General features: G+C 51.4%; 1 protein-coding gene across 11 annotated transcripts in view; it reads left to right on the forward strand.

Annotated features, from left to right (window-relative positions):
* DNMT3A (DNA methyltransferase 3 alpha) overlaps positions 1-21,737 on the forward strand; it is a 110,521-nt gene that overhangs the window by 72,427 nt on the left and 16,357 nt on the right. The window contains exons 1-2 of one of the 11 annotated variants that reach the window (XM_050753621.1): positions 19,002-19,123; positions 21,571-21,638. The exons of 7 other annotated variants lie outside the window; for them this stretch is intronic. In XM_050753621.1, coding sequence (XP_050609578.1) covers positions 19,120-19,123; positions 21,571-21,638 — 72 coding nt within the window. In that variant the 5' untranslated portion in view covers positions 19,002-19,119. Of the gene's footprint in view, positions 1-19,001; positions 19,124-19,177; positions 19,406-21,570; positions 21,678-21,737 lie in introns of those variants that run through there. 3 more of the 11 variants (XM_050753620.1, XM_050753623.1, XM_050753624.1) reach the window with 3 other exon arrangements.

A 21,737-nucleotide genomic window follows, 5' to 3' on the forward strand; every position in this document is an offset into this window, starting at 1 on the left:
TCCTGGGTTCAAGCGATTCTCCTGCCTCAGCCTCCCGAGTAGCTGGGATTACAGGCACCTGCCAACACACCCGGCTTTTTGTATTTTTAGCAGAGATGGGGGTTTTACCATGTTGGTCAGGCGCGAACTCCTGACCTCAGGTGATCTGCCCGCCTTGGCCTCCCAAAGTGCTGGGATTACAGGCGTGAACCACTGCATCCGGCCTATCAGACCTGTTTTTTTTGTTTTGTTTTGTTTTTGAGACAGAGTTTCGCTCTTGTTGCCCAAGCTGGAGTGCAATGGCACGATCTCGGCTCACTGCAACCTCCGTCTCCCAGGTTCAAGCGATTCTCCTGCGTCAGCTTCCCCAGTAGCTGGGATTACAGGCACACACCACCACGCCTGGCTAATTTTTTGTCATGTTTTCTAAATGGTGTAATAACAGCACAGACATTTCTTCTCTTTTCTCAGTCTCATTTTGCTCTCTGACATTTGAGCCCTTCTGAAACTGCCTCCCTGGGCCTTCCCAAGGCCCCTGCAGGTTCCTCCCCACCTCCTTCAGCTGATCTCAAGCAGCAACCTCTGTTAACTGCATCCCCAGATCTCCACCCCCCACCCTCTGCCAGTGTTGATCCACTAACCACTTACCCACCCTCCTAGATCCAACTACCCACCTCCTCCCAAAAAAGGCACCTCCCCTCCCGACAAACCACCCAGCCTTCAGGACCCAGCTCCAGCTGTTCCCCAGGCAATATCACTTGAAAGGCCAGCCAGCACTTCCTAATCTCAGGATGCAACGCCTGCCACCCTTCATTCAGGGCACCTTTACTGAGCCGATTTCCAGAAGCCTCCACAGCTGAGCGACACGTAAGATACTGGGGCTACCGAAGGCATAGAGGATTCCTAGTTTTCCCGTGATAGGATGAGGGCTCATAGCGCCTGCAGAAAAAGCTGCCCTGAACTGGGCATAGACAACGAACGCTGCCTGGGGTCATCTATGCATCAGCAGGAGGTGGCTTCTGGCTTTTGACGGTTGAACTGGAATTTAGGGGAGGGGTGAGGAAGGCATTTCAGAGGGAGGAATATAGCAAGCACATACCTCCCGAGGCACAAGACACATGGGCTTTTCAGGAACGGGAGTTTGTTGTGGTGGTGCACAGCGGGTGTGGGCAGAGAGCTGCTAGGAAATGCGGCTGGAAGGTGGGGCGGGGTCAGAAGGTCTCCCGTGCTCTACTGGGGAGCAGCCACCAGACCCGAGGCTGCACCCCCCCTTCCCCTAGGCTGTGTGCCCCACCTGGGGGTTCTTCCCTCAGAATGCACTCCCCAGCTTAACTTGCTTCTCCTTGCCCACCCTTGTCAGACCAGTTACTAAGTGAGCCCACCCCAGATTACCCACTCCAGGCTTTCCCTCCCCCAAGATTTAAGACGACTCAGAATGCCACAAAATGAAAGAACTGGAAAATAAGTGAATGGGGAAAATGAGACATTTCCACAGTCCCTGAGGCTGAAGTGAGAATTCATGCTGGAGCTGGGAAGGAAGTTGTTGTCTTGTGTCTGTTCCATCTCCTGTTGCTCTTCCTTCACCTGCTTACTAGTCCTGTAAGGACTAAGCTCTGCTTTAATCATGATCACACCCTGCTGTAGAACCTCCAGTGGCTCCCCATTGTCTCCCCCATCATGTCAGATGCCCTCTGGCTATTTCTCAAGTCTTCAACCCTGCGACCTCCACAATCAACCCACCCCACTTTCACTACAGTCCTCTAATAGGAGGGTGTCCCGCAGGAGGGGACCTTGCCATGCTCCTTCCTTCCTGTCATTGTTCCTGCTGTGCTTTCCCCAGTCCATTCTTCAGGGTTGAGGCCAAGAGTTGCTACCTCCTCCAGGAAGGTTTCCAAGATTTCTCCAGTCCACAATGACCTCTTCCCTTCCCTGAATCCCTGTAACTCTTACTGGGTTTTTGTTTGTTTGTATTTTTGAGACACAGTTTCACTCTGTCTCCCAGGATGGGGTGCAGTGGCACAATCTCTTGGCTCACTGCAACCTCCACCTCCCGGGTTCAAGCGATTGTCGTGCCTCGCCTCAGCCTTCCCAGTAGCTGGAATTACAGGCACGCACCACCACACCCAGCTAATTTTTGTATTTTAAGTAGAGATGGGGTTTCGTTGTGTTGGCCTGGCTGGCCTCGAACTCCTGACCCCAAGTGATCTGCCTGCTTTGGCCTCCCAAAGTGCTGGAATTACAGGCATGAGCCACTGCACTCCTTACTGTTAATATTACTTAGCACTGAATCATATTTCATCAGGGTATTTTTCACTATTTCTTATGTGTTAATCACATCTTCCCCTGTCTGGCCTAATACAATGGGCAGGGAGAACAGGCCCAGTGAATACCTACCGGTCGGCTAAGCAGTTAGGAGGTGGGTGAATGTGGGATCACTTCTCTGGGAGCATGAGATCTTGGGTCTCCACCATGGCAAGGGCTCACACCCTTGATTTCGAGGTGGTTTTTCCAGGGGTGCTGACTGGTATACCTGGAGGATGGCATGGGACTGGTATGGACAGGCTCCATGGGTAAAGTGGGGCCAGAATCTCCTCCATCCTGTGTTCCTGTCGTTCTCACCGGGCTTCTGAGCTGAGGAGAACCTTCTTTGGCCTGGCAGAGCTGGCCAGGGCTGTGGGGAGGGCAGGGATGGGGCAGTTCCTCCTCCCAAAGGAACGCAATCCCTTAGTTCCTCTTCCTTCTAATTCTCAGAGCAAAAGGCACTCTGATGGAGGGCTTGAGGGTTTAGGAAGGGCTTCTCGCTTCATTAGCCCTCCCTGTAGCTCTGCGAGGCAGATGAGCGCAGAGACCCGGGGTCAGTAGCTGGGCGGTCATCTCGCCTGGGAGGCCACTGACTCCAGTTTGTGTCACTGCTGGTGGTTTTAGGACTCAGTTACAGCACATCGATGGCATGACTCGCTCATTAATCTCTTCACCCCAGCCAGGTTCTAAATTCTGTCTAGGCAGCAGGTACCATGTCCTACTGTACCTAGAGCACTAGGATCTGGTCTCTTTCCTGCTTCCAACCTGAAGGTAGGGACCCTCAACTCATGCATCCTTATACTTATTAGATGCTTAATAAATATTGAATAGTGATAATGAAACATCTGTGTCTGGAATATCATAGCCTCTCCTCCCTTCCCTCGCAGCACTCAGATACAACCCACTCCCTCCACCCAGGGCTGCCCAGCAGATAGCAGAGCCTTCATGGACCTTAAGGGTCGGCTGCTGTTTACTGCGGCCTTTGGAGGCAAGTTCAAATACTGCCTTGAAGCCGGGCGCAGTGGCTCATGCCTGTAATCCCAGCACTTTGGGAGGCGGAGGCGGGCGGATCACGAGGTCAGGAGATCGAGACCACGGTGAAACCCCGTCTCTACTAAAAATACAAAAAATTAGCTGGGCGCGGTGGCGGGCGCCTGTAGTCCCAGCTACTCAGGAGGCTGAGGCAGGAGAATGGCGTGAACCCAGAAGGCGGAGCTGCAGTGAGCCGGAGATCGGCCACTGCACTCCAGCCTGGGGGACAGAGCGAGACTCCATCTCAAAAAACAAAACAAAACAAAACAAAACAAATACTGCCTTGAGTGAGGTCCCGCTTACTGGGTATGGGACCTTAGGCATTACTTACCCTGTACCCCAGCTGAGGTTCCTCCTGTGTGGATAGACTTGGCTGTACTCTGCATCCCCATGGCAGCAGCACTCACTAGCTTGTTTTCTGCCTCTACCCATTTCTGCATTTAAATTTGTTCAATACAGGCATTCTGGGCACCCTCTGCCCCCAGGGCTGGCATGTGGGAGGTGCAGGGTGAAAGTGTGCTGAATCAATGAACAATTCTCATCTCGGAGTTGTGTGGATTAATAAGGTAACACACAACATTTAAAGCTCCTGGCACAGAGCTAGCATATAATAGGAACTTGGTAATTTTTTAGAAAGTATTTTAAATTACATAAGTATTACACAAATATGTGAAAAAGTCCACCCAAACTTGCCACCCCAAAATTTTATTTTGAGACAGGGTCTTGCTACATTGGCCAGGTTGGAGTACAATGGCATGATCGTGGCTCACTGCAACCTCAACCTCTTGGGCTCAGGTGATCCTCCCACCTAAGCCTCCTTAGTAAACAGGCATGTGCCACCACACTCGGCTAATTTTTAAATTTTTTGTAGAGATGGGGGTACCCTTATGTTGACCAGGCTGGTCTTGAACTCCTGGGCTCAAGCAGTCCTTCTGCCTCAGCCTCTCAAAGTACTGGGATTATAGGCATGAGCTACCACACCTGGCCTGAAAAATTAATTCCTTCACCAGACGTACTTGATGCTGTGAGTTTGGTGTATGTCATGATTTTTTTCTATCTGTGTGTATGCGTGTAAATACATAATTTTGCTTCAGGAGTCCTTTTTTTTTCCTTTTCTTTTTACACAAATGGAACTACACTGTAGTTTCGTTTTACAGCTTGGTTTTTGACTTCCAGTAAGTCTGTGCAATCTAGCCACGTAATTACTATTATATTCCACCATATGGATTCCCATGGTTTTATTTAGCCATTCTGATACTGGTGGGCATTTATGTTGTTTATGATATTTTACTATTTAGCATTGCAGCTGTGAACATCCTTGGTCATACATCTTTGTGCATCTGTTTCTCTAAGATAGATACCTAGAAAGAAAAAGGTCTAGTTGAAGGGAATGTGCATTTAACATTTTATGAAATCTGCCAAACTGCCCTCTAAAAAGGGCACTGCCAATTTATGCTTCTGTGAACAGGGTATGAGAAGACCTTTGCCAACATCAGTATTTTGCTAGTCAAATGGGTGGGAAAATAGTATCTTGTTATGCTTTTAATTGGCATTTCCCAGATAATAAGTGAGGTTGAACATCTTTTCCTATGTTTATTGGCCATTTGTGCTGCTGCTTCTTTGAGCTTAGCAAATGTTGCCTCCTCTGACTTTACAACCCTGCAGTCTCAACAGACTGTGCTTCCTGTCCGCCCTGGGGAGAGCAGGCCATGAATGTCCAGAAGGTCCCCCCTGCTGTGCCATATTCCATTTAATAAGCAGTCACTCCGCACCTACTAAGTAAAGGGGCCTTGTGCTAGGGGCTGTGGGAAGGAGAAGATGAATAAGGTGTGATCTCCTGGGCTTTAGTCTAGTTCAGGAGAAAGGGCAGTGCAAAGTAGACCAGTAAAGGCTCCAACCAAATTATTAGCCAACTGTATGGGTAGCAGCTTTAGGGTATTTGGACTGGAAGACATTCCTCACTTATTTGCCATACCTGACCTTTTGCAGGGTGGCCTCAAAAATAACATCCCCCTTGAAGGAGAGGATGATGTTTGGAGTAGGCACAGCAAGTATACTTTACCCAAAGGCTGAACAAGTTCTAGAGGCTCCCATGACAGCCTGTAACCAGTAGTGACTTCGAGGGCTGGCCTTTACCATAGGCTACGAACGTTGCCACAAAGGGACTCCCCATTGTCCTGTAAGTAGATGGGTTGGTTGCGCACCAGATTCTTCACTTCTGGGGCACAGAGAGAACAGCTCTTAGAACAACCCCTACTTTTTAGTGGTGAGAAAAAAAGAGGCAGGGTGGGGTAGGCACCTGACTAGTAGCTGGCCCAGGGCCAGCTCCTGGCCACAGCAAAGCCTGAACCAGGGAAAGGGTGTTGAACTTTACTGAGCACCTACTTTACATCAGGCACTATGCCAGGAGCATTAGCTTTTACCACAATCCTAAAACATGTTATCTGTATTTAATATATAAGAAACCTTTTGGCCGGGCGCGGTGGCTCAAGCCTGTAATCCCAGCACTTTGGGAGGCCGAGACGGGCGGATCACGAGGTCAGGAGATCGAAACCATCCTGGCTAACACGGTGAAACCCCGTCTCTATTAAGAAATACAAAAAAAAAAAAACTAGCCGGGCGAGGTGGCGGGCGCCTGTAGTCCCAGCTACTCGGGAGGCTGAGGCCGGAGAATGGCGTGAACCCGGGAGGCGGAGCTTGCAGTGAGCTGAGATCCGGCCACTGCACTCCAGCCTGGGCGACAGAGCGAGACTCCGTCTCAAAAAAAAAAAAAAAACAAAAAAAAAAAAAAACCTTTTTTTTTTTTTTGTCTTTGTTTTTATTTGAGATGGAGTCTCACTCTGTCACCCAGGCTGGAGTGCAGTGGAGCGATCTTGGCTCACTGCAACTGCTGCCTCCTGGGTTCAAGTGATTCTCCTGCCTCAGCCTCCCGAGTAGCTAGGATTACAGGCTCCTGCCACCACACCCAGCTAATTTTTTGTATTTTTAGTAGAGATGGGGTTTCACCATGTTGGCCAGTCTGGTCTCAAACTCCTCACCTCATGATCCGCCTGCCTCAGCCTCCAAAGTGCTGGGATTACAGGCATGAGCCACCGTGCCCGGCCAGAAGTATTTTTTAACCTCTGTTTTGCTATTAGAAAACTAAAATTGCCGGGCGCGGTGGCTCAAGCCTGTAATCCCAGCAGTTTGGGAGGCGGAGGCGGGCAGATCACAAGGTCAGGAGATCGAGACTATCCTGGCTAATCCGGTGAAACCCTGTCTCTACTAAAAAATACAAAAAACTAGCCGGGTGAGGTGGCGGGAGCCTGTAGTCCCAGCTAGGCTGAGGCAGGAGAATGGCGTAAACTCAGGAGGCGGAGCTTGCAGTGAGCTGAGATCCGGCCACTGCACTCCAGCCTGGGCGACAGAGCGAGACTCCGTCTCAAAAAAAAAAAAAAAAAACACTAAAATTTATCTAGGTAAGTAGGTTGTGGCCACATGGGTATCCTAATGGAGTGGCCCAGTGGGCCAGACTAGACTCCAAATCTCACCTTGCTTCTATTGTGTACCCAAATGACTCACCTACACTCCCAGTTTTCCTGGTTTCCTGGCTTGGAAATTGTCATGAAATTGAAGAATGCACTTAGAAGAGAGGGAGAGAGTTGGCCTGGCTTTCCAGCCTGCCGCATGCTCTTCCCGCCCCTGGCCTGCAGTTGTTGGGGCTGTTCCCCATGCCTCTTTGCCAGGAGGCTCGGGTCCCTTTCAGCCTCCCCGACCACCCCTCCCAGCTCTACTCATGTGGTCCTGAACCCTTGCCCTTGAATTGCTGTTTTTTCATGACCATATGGATGATGTTGTGAAACTGGATTAAGAAAATGTTGGAATGAGATTTGGGAGGCCTGGTTTCTCGTCTCAGCTTCTGCCCCTCCTTAGCTATGAATGTGAGGAGGTCTTTCTGCTTTCGGCATTTTAGTTTCCTGGTTTATAATGTGACAGAAATAAATGACATGACCCCAGAAATTGTAAAATTCCATCATGGCAGGTTGGGGGGTGAGACTAGAATCATGATCTGCACTCTCTTTGTTACCTAGATTACCTTGTATATAAATTCTAGATTAAATATTTGAGTGAATTCTCAGACCTTGCATATATGTCTCTTCTAAAGGCACATACATGAAGCATCCTTATAAAAACTCTTTTTAGCTGGGCATGGTGGCTCATGCCTGTAATCCCAGCACTTTGGGAGGCCGAGGCGGGCACATCACGAGGTCAGGAGATCGAGACCATCCTGGCTAACACAGTGAAACCCCGTCTCTACTAAAAATACAGAAAATTAGCCAGGCGTGGTGGCAGGCGCCTGTAGTCCCAGCTACTCTAGTCCCAGCTACGTGGGAGGCTGAGCCAGGAGAATGGCGTGAACCTGGTAGGCGGAGCTTGCAGTGAGCTGAGATCGCGCTACTGCACTCCAGCCTGGGCGACAGAGTCAGGCTCCGTATCAAAAAAAACAAAAAACAAAAAACTATTTTTTAAAAAAACCTTTGATCCAGCGCAGTGGCTCACGCCTGTAATCCCAACACTTTGGAAGGCCAAGGCAGGCGGATCACTTGAGGCCAGGAATTCGAGACCAGCCTGGCTAACATGGTGAAACCCCGTCTCTACTGAAAATACAAAAATTAGCTGGGCGTAGTGGCACATGCCTGTAATCCCAGCTACTTGGAAGGCTGAGGCACAAGAATCGTTTGAGCCAGAGTGGTGAAGGTTGCAGTGAGTCAAGATTGCGCCACTACACTCCAGCCTGGGCGACAGAGCGAGACCCTGTCTCAAAACAAAACAAAACAAAAAACCCAAAGAGTTGTCCAGCCTTTACTGAGCAGATACTGTGTGCTCAGTCTTTAAGATACCACTTTGTGTGTCTGGGTGTCTACTATGTTCCAACATTTTCTAGACACTAAGGAAGCAAATTTAAAGGTAAGTCAGAATCCCTACCCTCCCCTGCGAGAGGTTGGTAGTAAATGAATGAATTGTGCTGTAGCCAGGGCAGGGTTGTTTTAGAAATACTGAAGGAGGGACTATGCAAGCAACTTCCTAGCCCTACCTAAGGACCTCAGGGAAGGCGGTGCCCAGGGAGAGGCAGGGTACCGCCATTGACCTGAACAGGACTGCTTGGCAGGGACAGTGGGGGAAGGGCATGGAATGGGGTCCGAAGGGAGATGGTCAAAGAAATCCTCTAGGAGTTTGGAGTCTAGAGCACCTCAAGGTTTCTCCAATATTTAGGCCAACTTTAACTTTCCCATAGCACTGTCTATGGGGCTGACAAAGCAGAAAATATAATGGCCAATGTTCTCTCTGCTTTAAAAACCAGACTGCTTGTCAGGGAGGCCGTGGGATGTTCAGGTATGGGGTGGTCTGCCAGAGCCCTCTGTGCCACTTTATTAAAGGGTGAGTACACTAGTTAAAGGAGTTAATGAACCTCAGTACTTACTACTTATTGCTTAGTAATTCCGTACTTAGTAAATACACATATACTATGCTAGTGGTGGGGTGGGGGGAGACCAGTTGGATACAGTCCCTGTCCCAGAGGCAGATATTGTCAAGTGGAGGAGTCAGGAATGTTCCCAACAAGCCTCAGTGGCAGGCAGAGCGTGGGGCTTGCTCTGTGCTCCTGTGTAATAAGAGCCCAACATGAATCATAAAGGAGCACGAGAGAAGCTTCCTGGAGGAGGCAGGCATCCTTTGAGAATTTCAGTAAGTGCAAAAGAGGCTGGGTGCAGTGTAATCCCAGCACTTTGGGAGACCAAAGTGGGAGGATCGCTTGAGCCCAGGAGTTCAAGACCAGCCTGGGCAACGTGGCCAGACCCCCTCTCTACAAAAAAAAAAAAAATTAATTAGCTGGGCATGGTGTTGTGTGCCAGTGGTCCCAGCTACTCAGTAGGCTGAGGTCGAGGCTGCAGTGAGCCGTGATCATGCCACTGGACTCCAGCCTGGGTGACAGAGTGAGATACTGTCTCAAATAAATAAATAAATAAATAAATAAATAAATAAAATAAATAAAAGTGTAAAAGAGGAGGAAGGCATTTCAGGAAAAGGAACGACTGAGGGCAAAGAGAAGGAGGCACTTCTGGGTTGTTTAGGGAATAGTAGATCTGGCAATAGGGTGCAGGGCTTAGGGAGGATGGGTAAGAAGAGAGAGAACTAGAAAGCAAGGTGGTCACATCCTCAAGGGTCTTCCTGCTATAGCGAGAAATTTAGGCTTCGTTGTGCAGTGGAGAGCAGGGGTGGAAGAGAATTGGACATGTAGTTTAGGAAGATAACCTGGCAGGATGGTAAGGATTCCCCAGAGAGGGGAAGTTTAGAAGCAGGACCAGGTAGGAGAACATTACATTTGGCCTTGACTGAGGGTTGAGGTAATGAGAGGCAGACTTGAAAGAATTGCTAGAACTGGTCCTGGTTGGAGGGGAGGGAAAAATTTGCCTGGTATCGGGGGCTGGGCTGGGGACAGGGTTCATTATCTGAGCTAGAGAATCCTGGAGGAAGAGCAAGTCTGAGGCAGGATGGTGGAGTGAACTTTTCATTTTCTTATGTATTCTGATGAGCAGAAGTTTTTAATAAAGTCCAACTTACCCATTTTTTTCTTTTATTGGTCAGTTTGTGTGTGTTATCTCTCAGAATTATCTGTCTACCCCAAGGTCATTAAGACATTTTCTCTTAGGAGGGGGTGGATTTTTGAGTGAGGGTTTGGATAAGCTGCTTTTGAGAAGCCAGCAGATTGGTGTCCATGGGGACAGGTTTTTTTTCTTTTTGAGACAGAGTCTCACTCTGTCGCCAGGCTGGAGTGCAGTGGCACAATTTTGGCTCACTACAACCTCTGACTCCCTGGTTCAAGTGATTCTCCTGCCTCAGCCTTCCGAGTAACTGGGACTACAGGCACGTGCTGCCACGCCTAGCTAATTTTTGTAATTTTAGTAGAGATGTTGGCAAGGCTGGTCTCAAACTCCTGACCTCAGGTGATCCACCCACCTCGGCCTCCCAAAGTGCTGGGATTACAGGCATGAGCCACCATACCTGGCCACCTCTGGCTAATTTTTGTATTTTTAGTAGAGATGAGTTTTCACCATGTTGGCCAGGCTGGTCTCGAACTCCTGACCTCAAGTGATCTGCCCACCTTGGTCTCCCAAAGTGCTGGAATTACAGACGTGAGCCATCACGCCGGGGCTATGTTAATTTTTGAGACAGAGTCTTGCTCTGTCGCCCAGGCTGGAGTGCAGTGGCATGCTCTGATCGTAGCTCACTTCAGCCTGGAACTCTTGGGCTCAAGTGATCCTCCCACCTCACCTTCCCAAGTAGCTGGGATTACAGGCACGTGCCGCCACGTCCTCTGTGGAGCCCTTTCTGACTTCCATCAACTCCCTGCGGCCACCCCGCATCCTTCACCTCTCAGTCTGCACTCCGTCCCAGGCCAACTGCATGGTGTGTGTGTGTGTGCGCGCGCGCAAGTGTGCATGTGAATGTTACCATTTTTCTGACTTGCCATTCTTCAATAGCAACTCTACAGATGCCACAGCTCTTCCCTGTTCCTCTTTAGTCCATGAATGGTGGGCAGTATAAATATTATTTTCACTTGCAACTCAGATGGATTGAGCAAAAACAGGAATAACAGCTCAGCTGCCTGTATATTTGATGCTAGATGCTATTGGAAAGGCAGCTTTGTGAGGCAAAAAAAAAAAAAAAAAAAAAAAAAAAAAAAAAAAAAAAAACAAGAATTGAATGAACTTGCTTATATACCAAAGATGCTCTTAGACTTCAGTGTTTCTCAAAGGGTGGGATTGTGTGCTATCCCACCAGAACCACCTGGGCAGTGCATTAAAAAGGCACACTCCTGGAGCAGAAGCTCTGGGGCAGTACCTGTAGGTCTGATTTTCTAGCCGGCCCCCCAGATGATTCTGGGACTTACTACAGCTTGAAAACCACCAAGCTTCAGATGATTAGAAGTAAACCAAATCTGGCACAGATGAGAGTCCCACACAGATGTATCCGTAGATGTATTTATTGTATCACCTACATTGGCAGTGGGGGCCTCTCTGCACATTTTGCTTAAACATGACTACCTGGGCCAGGTTAATCACGTTGGGAATTTAGTGATGTGCCCAGCACGGGTGATTGATATGGCCTGGGTTGCCAGTCTAATCTTGAATAACAAGCAAGGAAGAAGTATGGACTCTAAAGCGGCAGACCTAGGGAACAGTTTCCAAACAGGGTTTGGGGGAAAAGACCGGAAAGGACTTGGTACAGGAATTTAAATGTTTCCTTTCGGATGGAGATGGCAGGGTTCCCGCTGTTTTCAGCAATAGTTACCGCAATGCCTGTCTGCTGGGATCCTCTGGAGTCTTCTCTTTGGACCCTGAAACTTGAGAGGGTCTGCATGCCTGAATCTGAATGCGGCTCCTTTAGGCCCCTCCCTTTGACCCCCGGAGCCTGGAGAAGGGGTGGGGGAAGGGTGGGGAAAACAGGCCTGGCTGTTAAGGTTTACCAGGTTCCTTTTGGCCCACACGCCTCTTAGTATAAACTTAACACTTCTCTCCAGGGTCCAGTTTCTAAAGCAAAGTGACAGCATCGACACGTCCCTAAAGCAAACTTGTCATGAAGTCCCTCACCTCTCAAATGTGAGTCCCTCCTGGCTTCCTTTGATCTTATCTGTAATATTTAGCAGATACATGTGATTGCATTAGGCTAGTTAGGAAACCAAGACCCAAAGAAGCTAGGGGTTATTTAAGGTCTCGTCATCAGCTATAAAACGCCCTGCTCAGCACCCTGCTCAGTGAAAGACCTGGCATCCCCTCCCAGTTGAATTTCCTGGTAAGGGGCATGTGAGATCCGGGGTCATGGGGCACTGCCACCCTCCCCCCCTCGCCGTGGCATCTCTGCTTCCTGGCCCCAGACTCAGTCACTGGTAGAGTTGTACAGACCCAGCAGTTCCGGGATAGGGGGTGGAAGTGAGCAGGAAGGAAGAGCTGGGTTTGTGGAGAAGCCTTCCCCTTATGGGGCAGACCCAGAGCTGTAGGGAAAAGGAAGGCAGACACCAAAGCTTCAGAGCCTGATGGCGCAGCTGCTGGGCTGGGACTTCCCAACATACACCATTAGGGAAGTGTAGGGTTGGCTGGGAGAGAAAGAGGGAGCCAGGGGCTCTGGGATAGAGGTGGGGGGAGCAGGGGAGGTGAGGGTATCAGCAAGAGGGAAGGACTGCCTTTCCAGTAGGTGGGCTTCCCCATCCTGCATCTTCCTCTCTTGATTTAGAAGAATTCATCTAGAGTGTCAGTGCAAAAAGCCCCTTACCACTCCCCCTCCCTAACAATACCCTAAGGCTGTGCTTGTGCTTTTCATTCCTGCCCTTCATCTGCCAGGAAGCTCATGCAGTTGCAGATGCCCCCTAGATCTGGCCATTCCTGTCTGAAAAACCTGGGAGGTTGTGCCCATTCCTAGTTTCTGCTCTTTCATCTTCCCTTGAGTCTTCCTGCCTTCACTGATCCCAGCTGCCTCTGAGTTCCTTCGGCACATGTAGAAAGCATCCCTACCACATAATTTACCATCTAATTGCATGCTGTCTTGAATGAGGGCTGTGGTTTCATGTGTGATGGGTCTTGGGTACACAGTTAGGCTGTGAGTAACAGAAGCCTAGAGCCCCATCGCGTCTACTAGCTCTTGCACCTCTTTGCTTCCCTTCCCCCAAGTCTACCTATTGCAGGTACTAAGGACCGACCGATCCTATCCGGTGTTTAGGTGAGCTTCAGGCAGGCTCCCAGGATAAAGCACAGTTCCCTTACAGGTTCTAAAACTAGACTGGTCAGTGCAGGGGTTAGAGGGGTGCCCCTGCCCGACCGCATTTGCCCAAATGCTGTTCCTCTCCCCAGACTCAGGGAGGAGGTTCTGCTTCAGGGCCCAGGTTTGGGGTGATGGCATAGAGCCCAACCAGGCAGCACACTGCAGTTGCCATGGTGACCCTTTTGCTTTTCTTCAGGAGGATGGATTTCTCTTTCAGCCCAAATCATCTGCCTGGGCTACTCTGAGAACCAGACTCCTAGCCCCCTACCTTCCGCATTCCACCACAGGGGGCAGCTTGTCAGGGGCTTTGGTTTGAAATCACAGTCCAGCATCCAACAGCAGCAGGTTGTGCTTGAACAGGGAGCAGGCGGGAAAGGCCCAGAGGAGGGGCTCACCTGGGGCGCATGCCCTGAGGGAGCTGACCTCCATCTCCTTCTGCTACCCCTCCTCTCTCCAGACTTCTCTCCAGAGTCTCCAGTGAAGGACTCCGACCCTTCCGGTGGGCTGGGTACTCTCTAGGCCTCAGTGTCCTCATTTGTAACAGAGACAGCCAGGGCTCTCCGTGTTTCCACACCTGGCTAGTATTAGAGTTACTCAGGGAGGTGTTAGTAGATTCCTGGGCCCCACCCTGAGCCTGCTGATCTACACAGGTGGAGCCCAAGAATCTGTATTTTTAAAGCCCTCCTTGGGTGATCCAGATGCAATTAAACCAAAGTGAGTCTGGGGTTCTCCTGGCGAGATGACCTGCAAGGCCCTTGTGAAAAGAAAGGAAGCTCTGTCTCTCCGGGCTTCCAGGAGCTTCTGGAGAGCCCCTTACAGGCTAGTCTTGTCAGGAAGCGGGTGTTTCCTGGTCATGCTGGCTAAGCCAAGACCAGACCCCCACCTCTCTCCCTTCAGAGAAGCCAGGAGAGAGAGAGTGACAGGAAGGGGGGATGTTGCCATAACAACAAGCTCCAGGCAGAGGCCTCCCTTCCAGGGGCTGGTACTTCACCCCAGTCCTGGTGGTTTCCATGGAGATGGGTTACGGAGGGACAGGGGGAACATTTGCCCCACTTAGAGCATCAACCAGGAGCTGCCAGAAGGCAGAACACCGCTAGGTGCGAGCCTTTGGACCCCTCTGCTCTCTGGGTGTACATCTGACACCTTCCCCCTGCTTAGTTGCTCTCTCTGCGACTGGTCTCCTTAGCAACAAGTCCTGCTAACTCCATGCTGTTGGCTCCATGGCTATTTTTAGCTTCACTGCCAGCAGCCCAGTCCTGGTCATTTGCTTGCAACCTCCATATGGATTGCAAGGGAATAGGAAAACAAAGATTCTCGGCCTCTTTTGGGAGCCCTAGACTGGGACCTCTTAGCAACGATTAGAATTCTTGTCTACGGTTCCTGAGACAACATTGCATTCATTTCAGCAAACTGTTTTAATCCTCTATTTTGGGCAAGATGCTCTAGCCCACACTGCTTCCATACGAAGGTGAATGAGGTCCAGTCCCTGCCCTGTAGGAATATTTAATCTTGTAAAGGAGAAAGGGACAGGAGGGGAGGATAAGGGCGAGGGGCCAGGGCAGCACTGTCAAAAGAACTTTCTGGGATGATGGCAATGTTCTAAAATCTGTGCCATGCAATTCAGTAGCCTCCAGCCACATGTGGCTCTTGGACACTTGGAATGTGGCCAGTGTGACTGAGGAACTAAATTTTAATTTGTATTTAATTCAAATAGACACATGCAGCCAGTAACTGCTGTCCTGGACAGTGCAGGGCTAGAGGAACTTTCATGGTGGAGGTCACTGGCAGACTGGTGTAGAAAGATATGCAGGGTTTTGGTGGTGAAAGTTGAAGGGGAGGAGCCTTCCAGGAAGAAGGAACAGCATGAGGAATAGCAAGTGGGCGGGCAAAGCGTGGGCTTCATGATATCACACGGAGGCCTCCAGATTCGTGGGGGCCTAGAATGTCACGCAGAGTGTTGACTGATTGGCATTGAGGCTTTTGAGCTGTAGGTGGGAGGAGGACAGGTTCAGAACAGACATCCATCCTGACCTCTCTTTTTGTCTGGATAAAGTCTCCCTGGTCTTGGGGTTGGTGGGAATATGTGTGGGGTGGAAAACATGCAGTGACTTCATATGTGTTGCTTTGCAGATGGCTTTATAGGGACCATGGCTTCTCTGATTCAGAGTAGAGAGACTCACATGGTAAATGTCCTGTGGGATGGCAGCAACATCATCTACCCTTATCCTGCCAGAACTGGATTTTATGATAGAGCATGCCACAGAGCACTGAACTTTGAGTAAAACGTCAGGCATGAGCTCCAGGCATTGCTGCTCTTTGGAGAAGTATCGTGATGGACTAGTGTCTCGTCTCAGTTCTTTGAGGCTGGAAAGTCACATTAACACACTTATGATCATGACTCTTCAAAGACCCAGGAGAGTGATGCACCCCAGAATGTTAGATTTACCAATTGATAACAGGACATGTCCTCACCACACAGATCATAATACTTGTCCTGCTGTTTTCTGGCAAATTACTGGTATCAGAGTTATTGGAAAATGTAATTAAAATTGGAAGTTTGCTTGATGAATATGGGATCAGGGCAGAGAAATGTCCTTCAGAGGTATTTTTATTGGGCTTTGGAGGCCTATGGGATCACTGTTGTCTGCCCACCAAACAGGAACTGTGCCGTCATTCTCAGGTCACTCTCTCCGTTGGACCACACTGGATACTTCCTTTCCAGCACCTCTTTTAGGCTCTTGACATCCAGCATATTTTCTTTTCGTCCAGGAGTTCTTCCTTTCAACATACTTTTATAACAAATCCAAAAACATGGCTTATTTTACATGATGCTGGTATTTGAGTTGACTGTCTTTAACCCAATCAAAAGACCTATCTGGTAAACTGCCAGGGAGGTTTACTTTGGAAGCTCAAGAGCACGTGTGACCTGAGGATCCTTGATGATTGCCCCATCTTAGTAAGGGGATTTTTCCTTTTAGTAAAATCTCCCCTGCTCTAGATCTTGGGGTCTCTTCTGCTTTGGGGTGTGACTCTGTGCATTGACCACAAAGAAGACACATCTCTAAGTGACTCAGTCTAGAAAAGTCAGTGTTTCCTGTCTGCATAGTTACAGGAGAGGGAAGGAAGATGCTCTGGGTTGTTAAGGGGACACCTTTGAGCCTAGGCTTCCTTTAGCTTGTTGGGAAGTTGTGTGGAAGAGGTAAGATTTGACTTTAATGCTAAAGGATGAGAATAAGGAAGTTTGACGGCAGGAGGGAACAGCTACTTAGTATGTGGGCCAAGAGAAAGTGAACAGTTCTGACCAGTTCTGACACTGAGTCCTTGCTACACACATGGCATCATTGCAGTCTGATGTCCCAGGACCACAGAATGTGGAGTCTAAGGTGTTTAGCCACGTTATAATGGAAGAGCGGGTATCATACATGAGACAGTGTCTGAAAAAGGCCACCAAGCCAGAACCAGAAACTTCTTTTGAGAGGATGCCTGAAGTGAGTTCTCAGGCCCATTGACCGGCATGGATGCAGAAGAGGTATCAGTGAGAGAAGCAGCGAAGCAAGTCATACTGCATTCCCTAAAGGTTGGGCGCAGGCAAGAGGGACAAATTCTGGGCTTCTCACTTCCGCTTGGGGAGCCCCGGAAATGTGTACTAGGCAAATACCTTAGTTGTGTTGAAAGATGGGTTGGAACAGAAGAGGGCCTGTGTTTTTGTTTGCTTGTTTTTCGAATAGCTTCTTTTCCTAGCTGTATGGATTCTGGGTCTCAGGGTTGGGGGACTCTGTACCCAAGTCTTCTAGGTAGAAGGCTCTCTGGTTTGGGGTCCTTGCTCTTCAGGGTTTGCTTGCTCTGATGGCCCTCGGGGGGAGGGGAGGCTCCCTCACTGCACATCTTATGACTTCATTATACCAGCACCTGTATGTCCCAGGTGACAGAGGCTGGGAGCCAGGCACCTAGGGAGTTGTCTCATTGTCATTAGGGGATGCTGGCATTCCATGGCCCAAGAGGGCTGATGTCATCACTCCTGTTTTGCAGATGAGACAACAGATTTCTTGGGGGTTAAGTGACTTGGTTAAGGTCATGGTGGTGGAAACAGAACTGAAGTCCAGATCTTTTTTTTTTTTTTTTTTTTTTTTAGACAGAGTCTCACTCTGTTGCCCAGGCTGGAGTGCAGTGACACAATCTCGGCTCACTGCAACCTCCACCTCCTAGGTTGAAGCGATTCACCTGCCTCGGCCTCCCAGGTAGCTGGGATTACAGGCGCACGCCACCACGCCAGGCTAATTTTTGTATTTTTAGTAGAGACAAGTTTTCACCATGTTGGTCAGGCCGGTCTCAAACTCCTGACCTCATGATCCGCCTGCCTCGGTCTCCCAAAGTGCTGGGATTACAGGCATGAGCTAGCACGCCCGGCCAAGTCCAGATCTTCTAACAAGTGCCGCTGCCCAAATAGCCCTCTGCTGTTGGGAGCATTTTCCTCCAGTTCCTCGGTTCTTCCTTCTAATTCATCTTGCCAACTGAAACTAGGCTGATCTTTCCAAAATACTCATTCATCTTGTAAGAAAACCTGCGGTTATTCTTCCCTGCTACAGAATATACCCACGGACGCACCTGAAGGCTTGCCATTACCTTGCCCTGTCGTGTACTGGGAGGGTGGAGGTGGGCGAGGGTCTCCTCCCTCCCCAGCCTGGCAGCTCTTGCTCATCCCACCCATCTCACCTCATTCCAAGTCCGATCCAGCCTCCAGGCCCAGTGTGCCCACCTGGAACTCACCTCTAACCTCTTTTGTCATCCATGCCGCCCATTTTTTTCTACTTGGTATTTGTGGCATAGTTACCTTTACATATGTTTGTTTTACAGTGATCTTTTCATATTTCTCCAAGTCTAGTGGAATCTTCAACCCCTGGAGGGCAGAGCCAACAGGGTCTCTTTCTTTATCTGATCCTACAGCCAACGTAATGGAGGGCTGTGGGTGGGGACTGCGTCTGCCTTGGGGGTAGGTGCCTTTGTTCAAGAGGAGGAAGCTTGAAATGGCGGAGGCTGCACCTGGAGGCCGCACCTGGAGGCCCCAGGAGAGGAGTCAGGTCTTCTCGATCTGCAGATGTTTGAGCCTGGGAATGAAGGAATTGCTGAACTTTCTGAAGGAGCGCCCTCGCCGCGACCAACCTTGCAAACAGGAAAATGAGAAATCCAGGGAAGGCCCGGAGTGACGTAGGGGCCCTGGGACTCGAAGCCTGACCTCCTCACGCCGCGCTTTTTGAGGCCCCTCTGCTTCTCTATTCACCTGTAGTGTGGATGCGGGAGCCCCCCCAAACATCCCCGATCTGGAGCGCTCCCAATGTCTGCGCGCGCCTGCTGTCACTCTCCGTCTGTGTGCTGAGTTTTCCTACAGCTTCCTGGGCCTCCTATCTGTAAGCTTTTTCTTTTTTTTTTTTTTTTTTTTTTTGGTTGTGCTTCTGAGAAACTCACTTTTCACAACTTTCTCCCGGCTCTCCCAGGCCATCCGAAAGCTCCGGCTTGCTTTCGCCCGGACTCCCGGCTCCCTCCGGGCAGGCGGCTCGGGAGCAGCCCCTTCCCTCCCCTACCGGCCCCCCGGCCCCGCGCTAATCTCTTCCAGAGCTGGGGGAGGGGCCGGGCGGTCTTCCCGGAGGCGGGGCGCTCCCTGCAGCCCGGCCTGGGCGGGCCCTGGGAACGGGCGGGGAACGGCCTCGCCCCCCGGCCCCGCGCCCCTCGGACCGGAGGAGAGGGGTTGGCCCAGCGCCAGCGTCGGAGCGCCGGCCCCCTCCCCGGGCCGCTCGCAGCCAACCAGGCCCTCCAGCGGGGCCCACGTGACCTGGAGTCCTAGACAAAGAAAATGTTCCCTCCCTCCCCCCCGCCGCCCCCCTCCCCTCCCAGTGGCCCCCTCCGCCCCCAGCCCCATCGCCCCCTTCCCCTCCCCCCAGACGGGCAGCTACTTCCAGAGCTTCAGGGCCGGGGCTCACACCTGAGCGCGACTGCAGAGGGGCTGCACCTGGCCTTATGGGTAGGTTCCTGGACGGAGCCCCGGGGAGACCGGGGGCGGGGAGGCGGCAGGGCCGGTGGGAGGATTTCCGCAGCCCTCCGGGTTTGAAAAGAGTCAAGTATGCCTCCCCAGCCCGCAGCAGCCGGGGCGTCCCGGCCTGGCCCGAGTTCTGGAGATGCTGACTTAGTGCTGGCCCGCCGCCTCCCTGCCCACGAGCCCCAAGGCCCCACTCCTCGAGGGCTCCAGTGGCACCTGGCGCCCTCGGGGGACAGGAAGAGCAGCCGGCTGGGAGCCCGGGCAGTGGTAACTGCAGGCTGGGGCACGCGGAGTTGGTAGCCCAGGAGTTGGGTTGGAGGCAGCTTCAGCTGAGCTGGCAGATGGGTGCCTGGCACTTCCCTGTTGACCTGCGTTCCTGGCTGGGGGACCACGCTTTCCTCAGGGCCCTGCCAGCTTGCGGCCTCTTGAGAGGGACAGCTTCCTCTCCTGCGAGTTCCTGGAAGCCTCCGGGCAGGCCGCCAGAAAGAAGTGGTGGGGGGCGGAGGGCACGGTGCGACCCTGACAGGGGGCCGGCCTGTGACACCAGGGTAGCCCAAGGCCGCATGGGCTTGGGGGCGGTGGCGCTCAGACCTCTGACCTTTGGAATGGGAAGCGCTGCAGTCGCAGGGGGAGGTGGAGGCGGGACAACTGCCTGAGGAGATGGGAGTGGACAGGAGGCAGTAGTCACCGGAGTTCCCGGTGGCTTTCCCAGGCTGGACGGACTCCAGGACCAGGGGCTTCCGTGAGCCAGCAGGGAGTGGGGAATGGTGTGGTGTCTCTTGAATGCCGCCTGGTTTCTCTGCCCCCCCCTGGGGGTGAGCGGCCTGCAGCCCAAATAGGAGAGCCTCGAGTTTACCCCTGTTTCTCTTATTGTTTGCCTGGGGAGGAAGACAGGAGTGCAGGGGGAAGGGGTGCTTTCCCTACGCCCCAGACAGGCCTCTTCTAATGAGGCCCCTCCCCCACCCAGCTCCGGCTGCCCCTTCTTCCCCTTTCGTCAGGCCTCCCGCTGCTAACCCACCCCCTTCTTCCTTCCCCCACCCCACTGCCCCAGTCCTGATGGAGGCCCCTTCCTCCTCCGCCAGCCCTCACCGGGCCGGGTGCGTGTTCTGCACCAAGTGGGCTGGGGATGCTGAACAGCTCGCAGCGCGGCATCTGACAAGCTGGGGGAAGTTGTGGGGGAAGAAGAATGTTCAGGAACTCGCTGTGAAGGGGCTGAGAAGAGAGACAAAGGGGCCGTGGGGGAGTGCTGAGGGTGGTGTCAGGCACGACTTCTAGACCTGGGGAGCAGCCCAGCCCACCTGCTGCTGCCGCTGTCGAGGAAGTGATAGCGGGTCCTTTCCCCTTCCCGCCCTCTGCCACCTGCACACCTTGTACTGGCTCAGGGGCCTCGCCACGCCTGGAAACAGGGTCTTTGGATCATCCCAGGCATCACCCTAGGTCAGCCACCCATGCCTGAAGCTTGAGAAGGCGTGGTGGGCGAGGAGCAGCCGCGAGGTGTGGGCTCCTCTGCGAGGGTAACTGACGCAGCTGAGGATCCCAGGAAGGGAGGCACCCTCCCCCATAGCGGGGTCCACACTTCAGTGCACCTTCTCTATGGGAGGAGGCGATGGCTAATTGATAGTAGGAAGGGGAGGGCAGAGTTTTGGCCAGGTGAGAGTGGGACTAGGGAGCGATGAGCAATTACTCCACATTCTTCCACCCCCGCAGTCCGATCCGTGAGCTCATTCCGCCATCCATGAGCTCATTTTCCCAGCTGTTTGGGGGTTGGGGGCAAAAGATGCATTATCCTGTTTTAGAATTTGTTGAGTCAGAGGAAAAACTAGGATTTAACATCTTCAGTGTTTTCGGAATCGCCATAAGACACAGATTTGGTCTGTGGCTTGGAGGCAAAGACTTGAAGACTCAGTGAAATTAAATGAATCTGTAAGACAATACGTTGGACCACTGAGCTTCAAACAAAGGTTCCTAACCTGGGACCCTTGGATCTGGGGGGTCCACTGACAGGCTTTGGGAGAGTCCTGGGAATCATTGGTCCGTATATACACCAGATTCTTAAACAGGTCAGAAAAGCTTACCAGAAATCCTTCCCTCAAGTGCCTTTTTATGTTGGAGCAACTCCTACCAGAAAGGACTGCTGCTGGTTGTGAGGCTCCGAAAGGAATGTAGAGGCTCCAACTTCAGATGAGAGCTCTTCCTACTCCAGGTTGCTTGCTTATCCTCTTTACCCTTGAGGATGGGTTTGCATTTGCAGCTCTAGGCCCCTGGGGGAGCTCTTTTGAAAGGCATGTAGAAAATGGGGTTTTCTCCCCTCTGAATCTGGTATGGTGGAAATGGGTGCAGAGCCTTGAAGTCTGAGAGCCGTGTTTCCTAGATTCAGTAAAAGGCTAATGGTTCTCAGAGCTAAGTATCAAGGATTTCATTCTCCTTTGTAGGGATCCTGGAGCGGGTTGTGAGAAGGAATGGGCACGTGGATCGTAGCCTGAAAGACGAGTGTGATACGGTGAAAGGATGGAGGCTGTGCAATGGGAGAATAACTAGGGTTTGGCTTATTAATTTGTTGGTGGGATGGCAGAGAGCACGCCTGGTCTATAGTGCCTGC

Source organism: Macaca thibetana, chromosome 13 (assembly GCF_024542745.1).
Source record: "Macaca thibetana thibetana isolate TM-01 chromosome 13, ASM2454274v1, whole genome shotgun sequence".
Lineage (NCBI taxonomy): Eukaryota > Metazoa > Chordata > Mammalia > Primates > Cercopithecidae > Macaca > Macaca thibetana.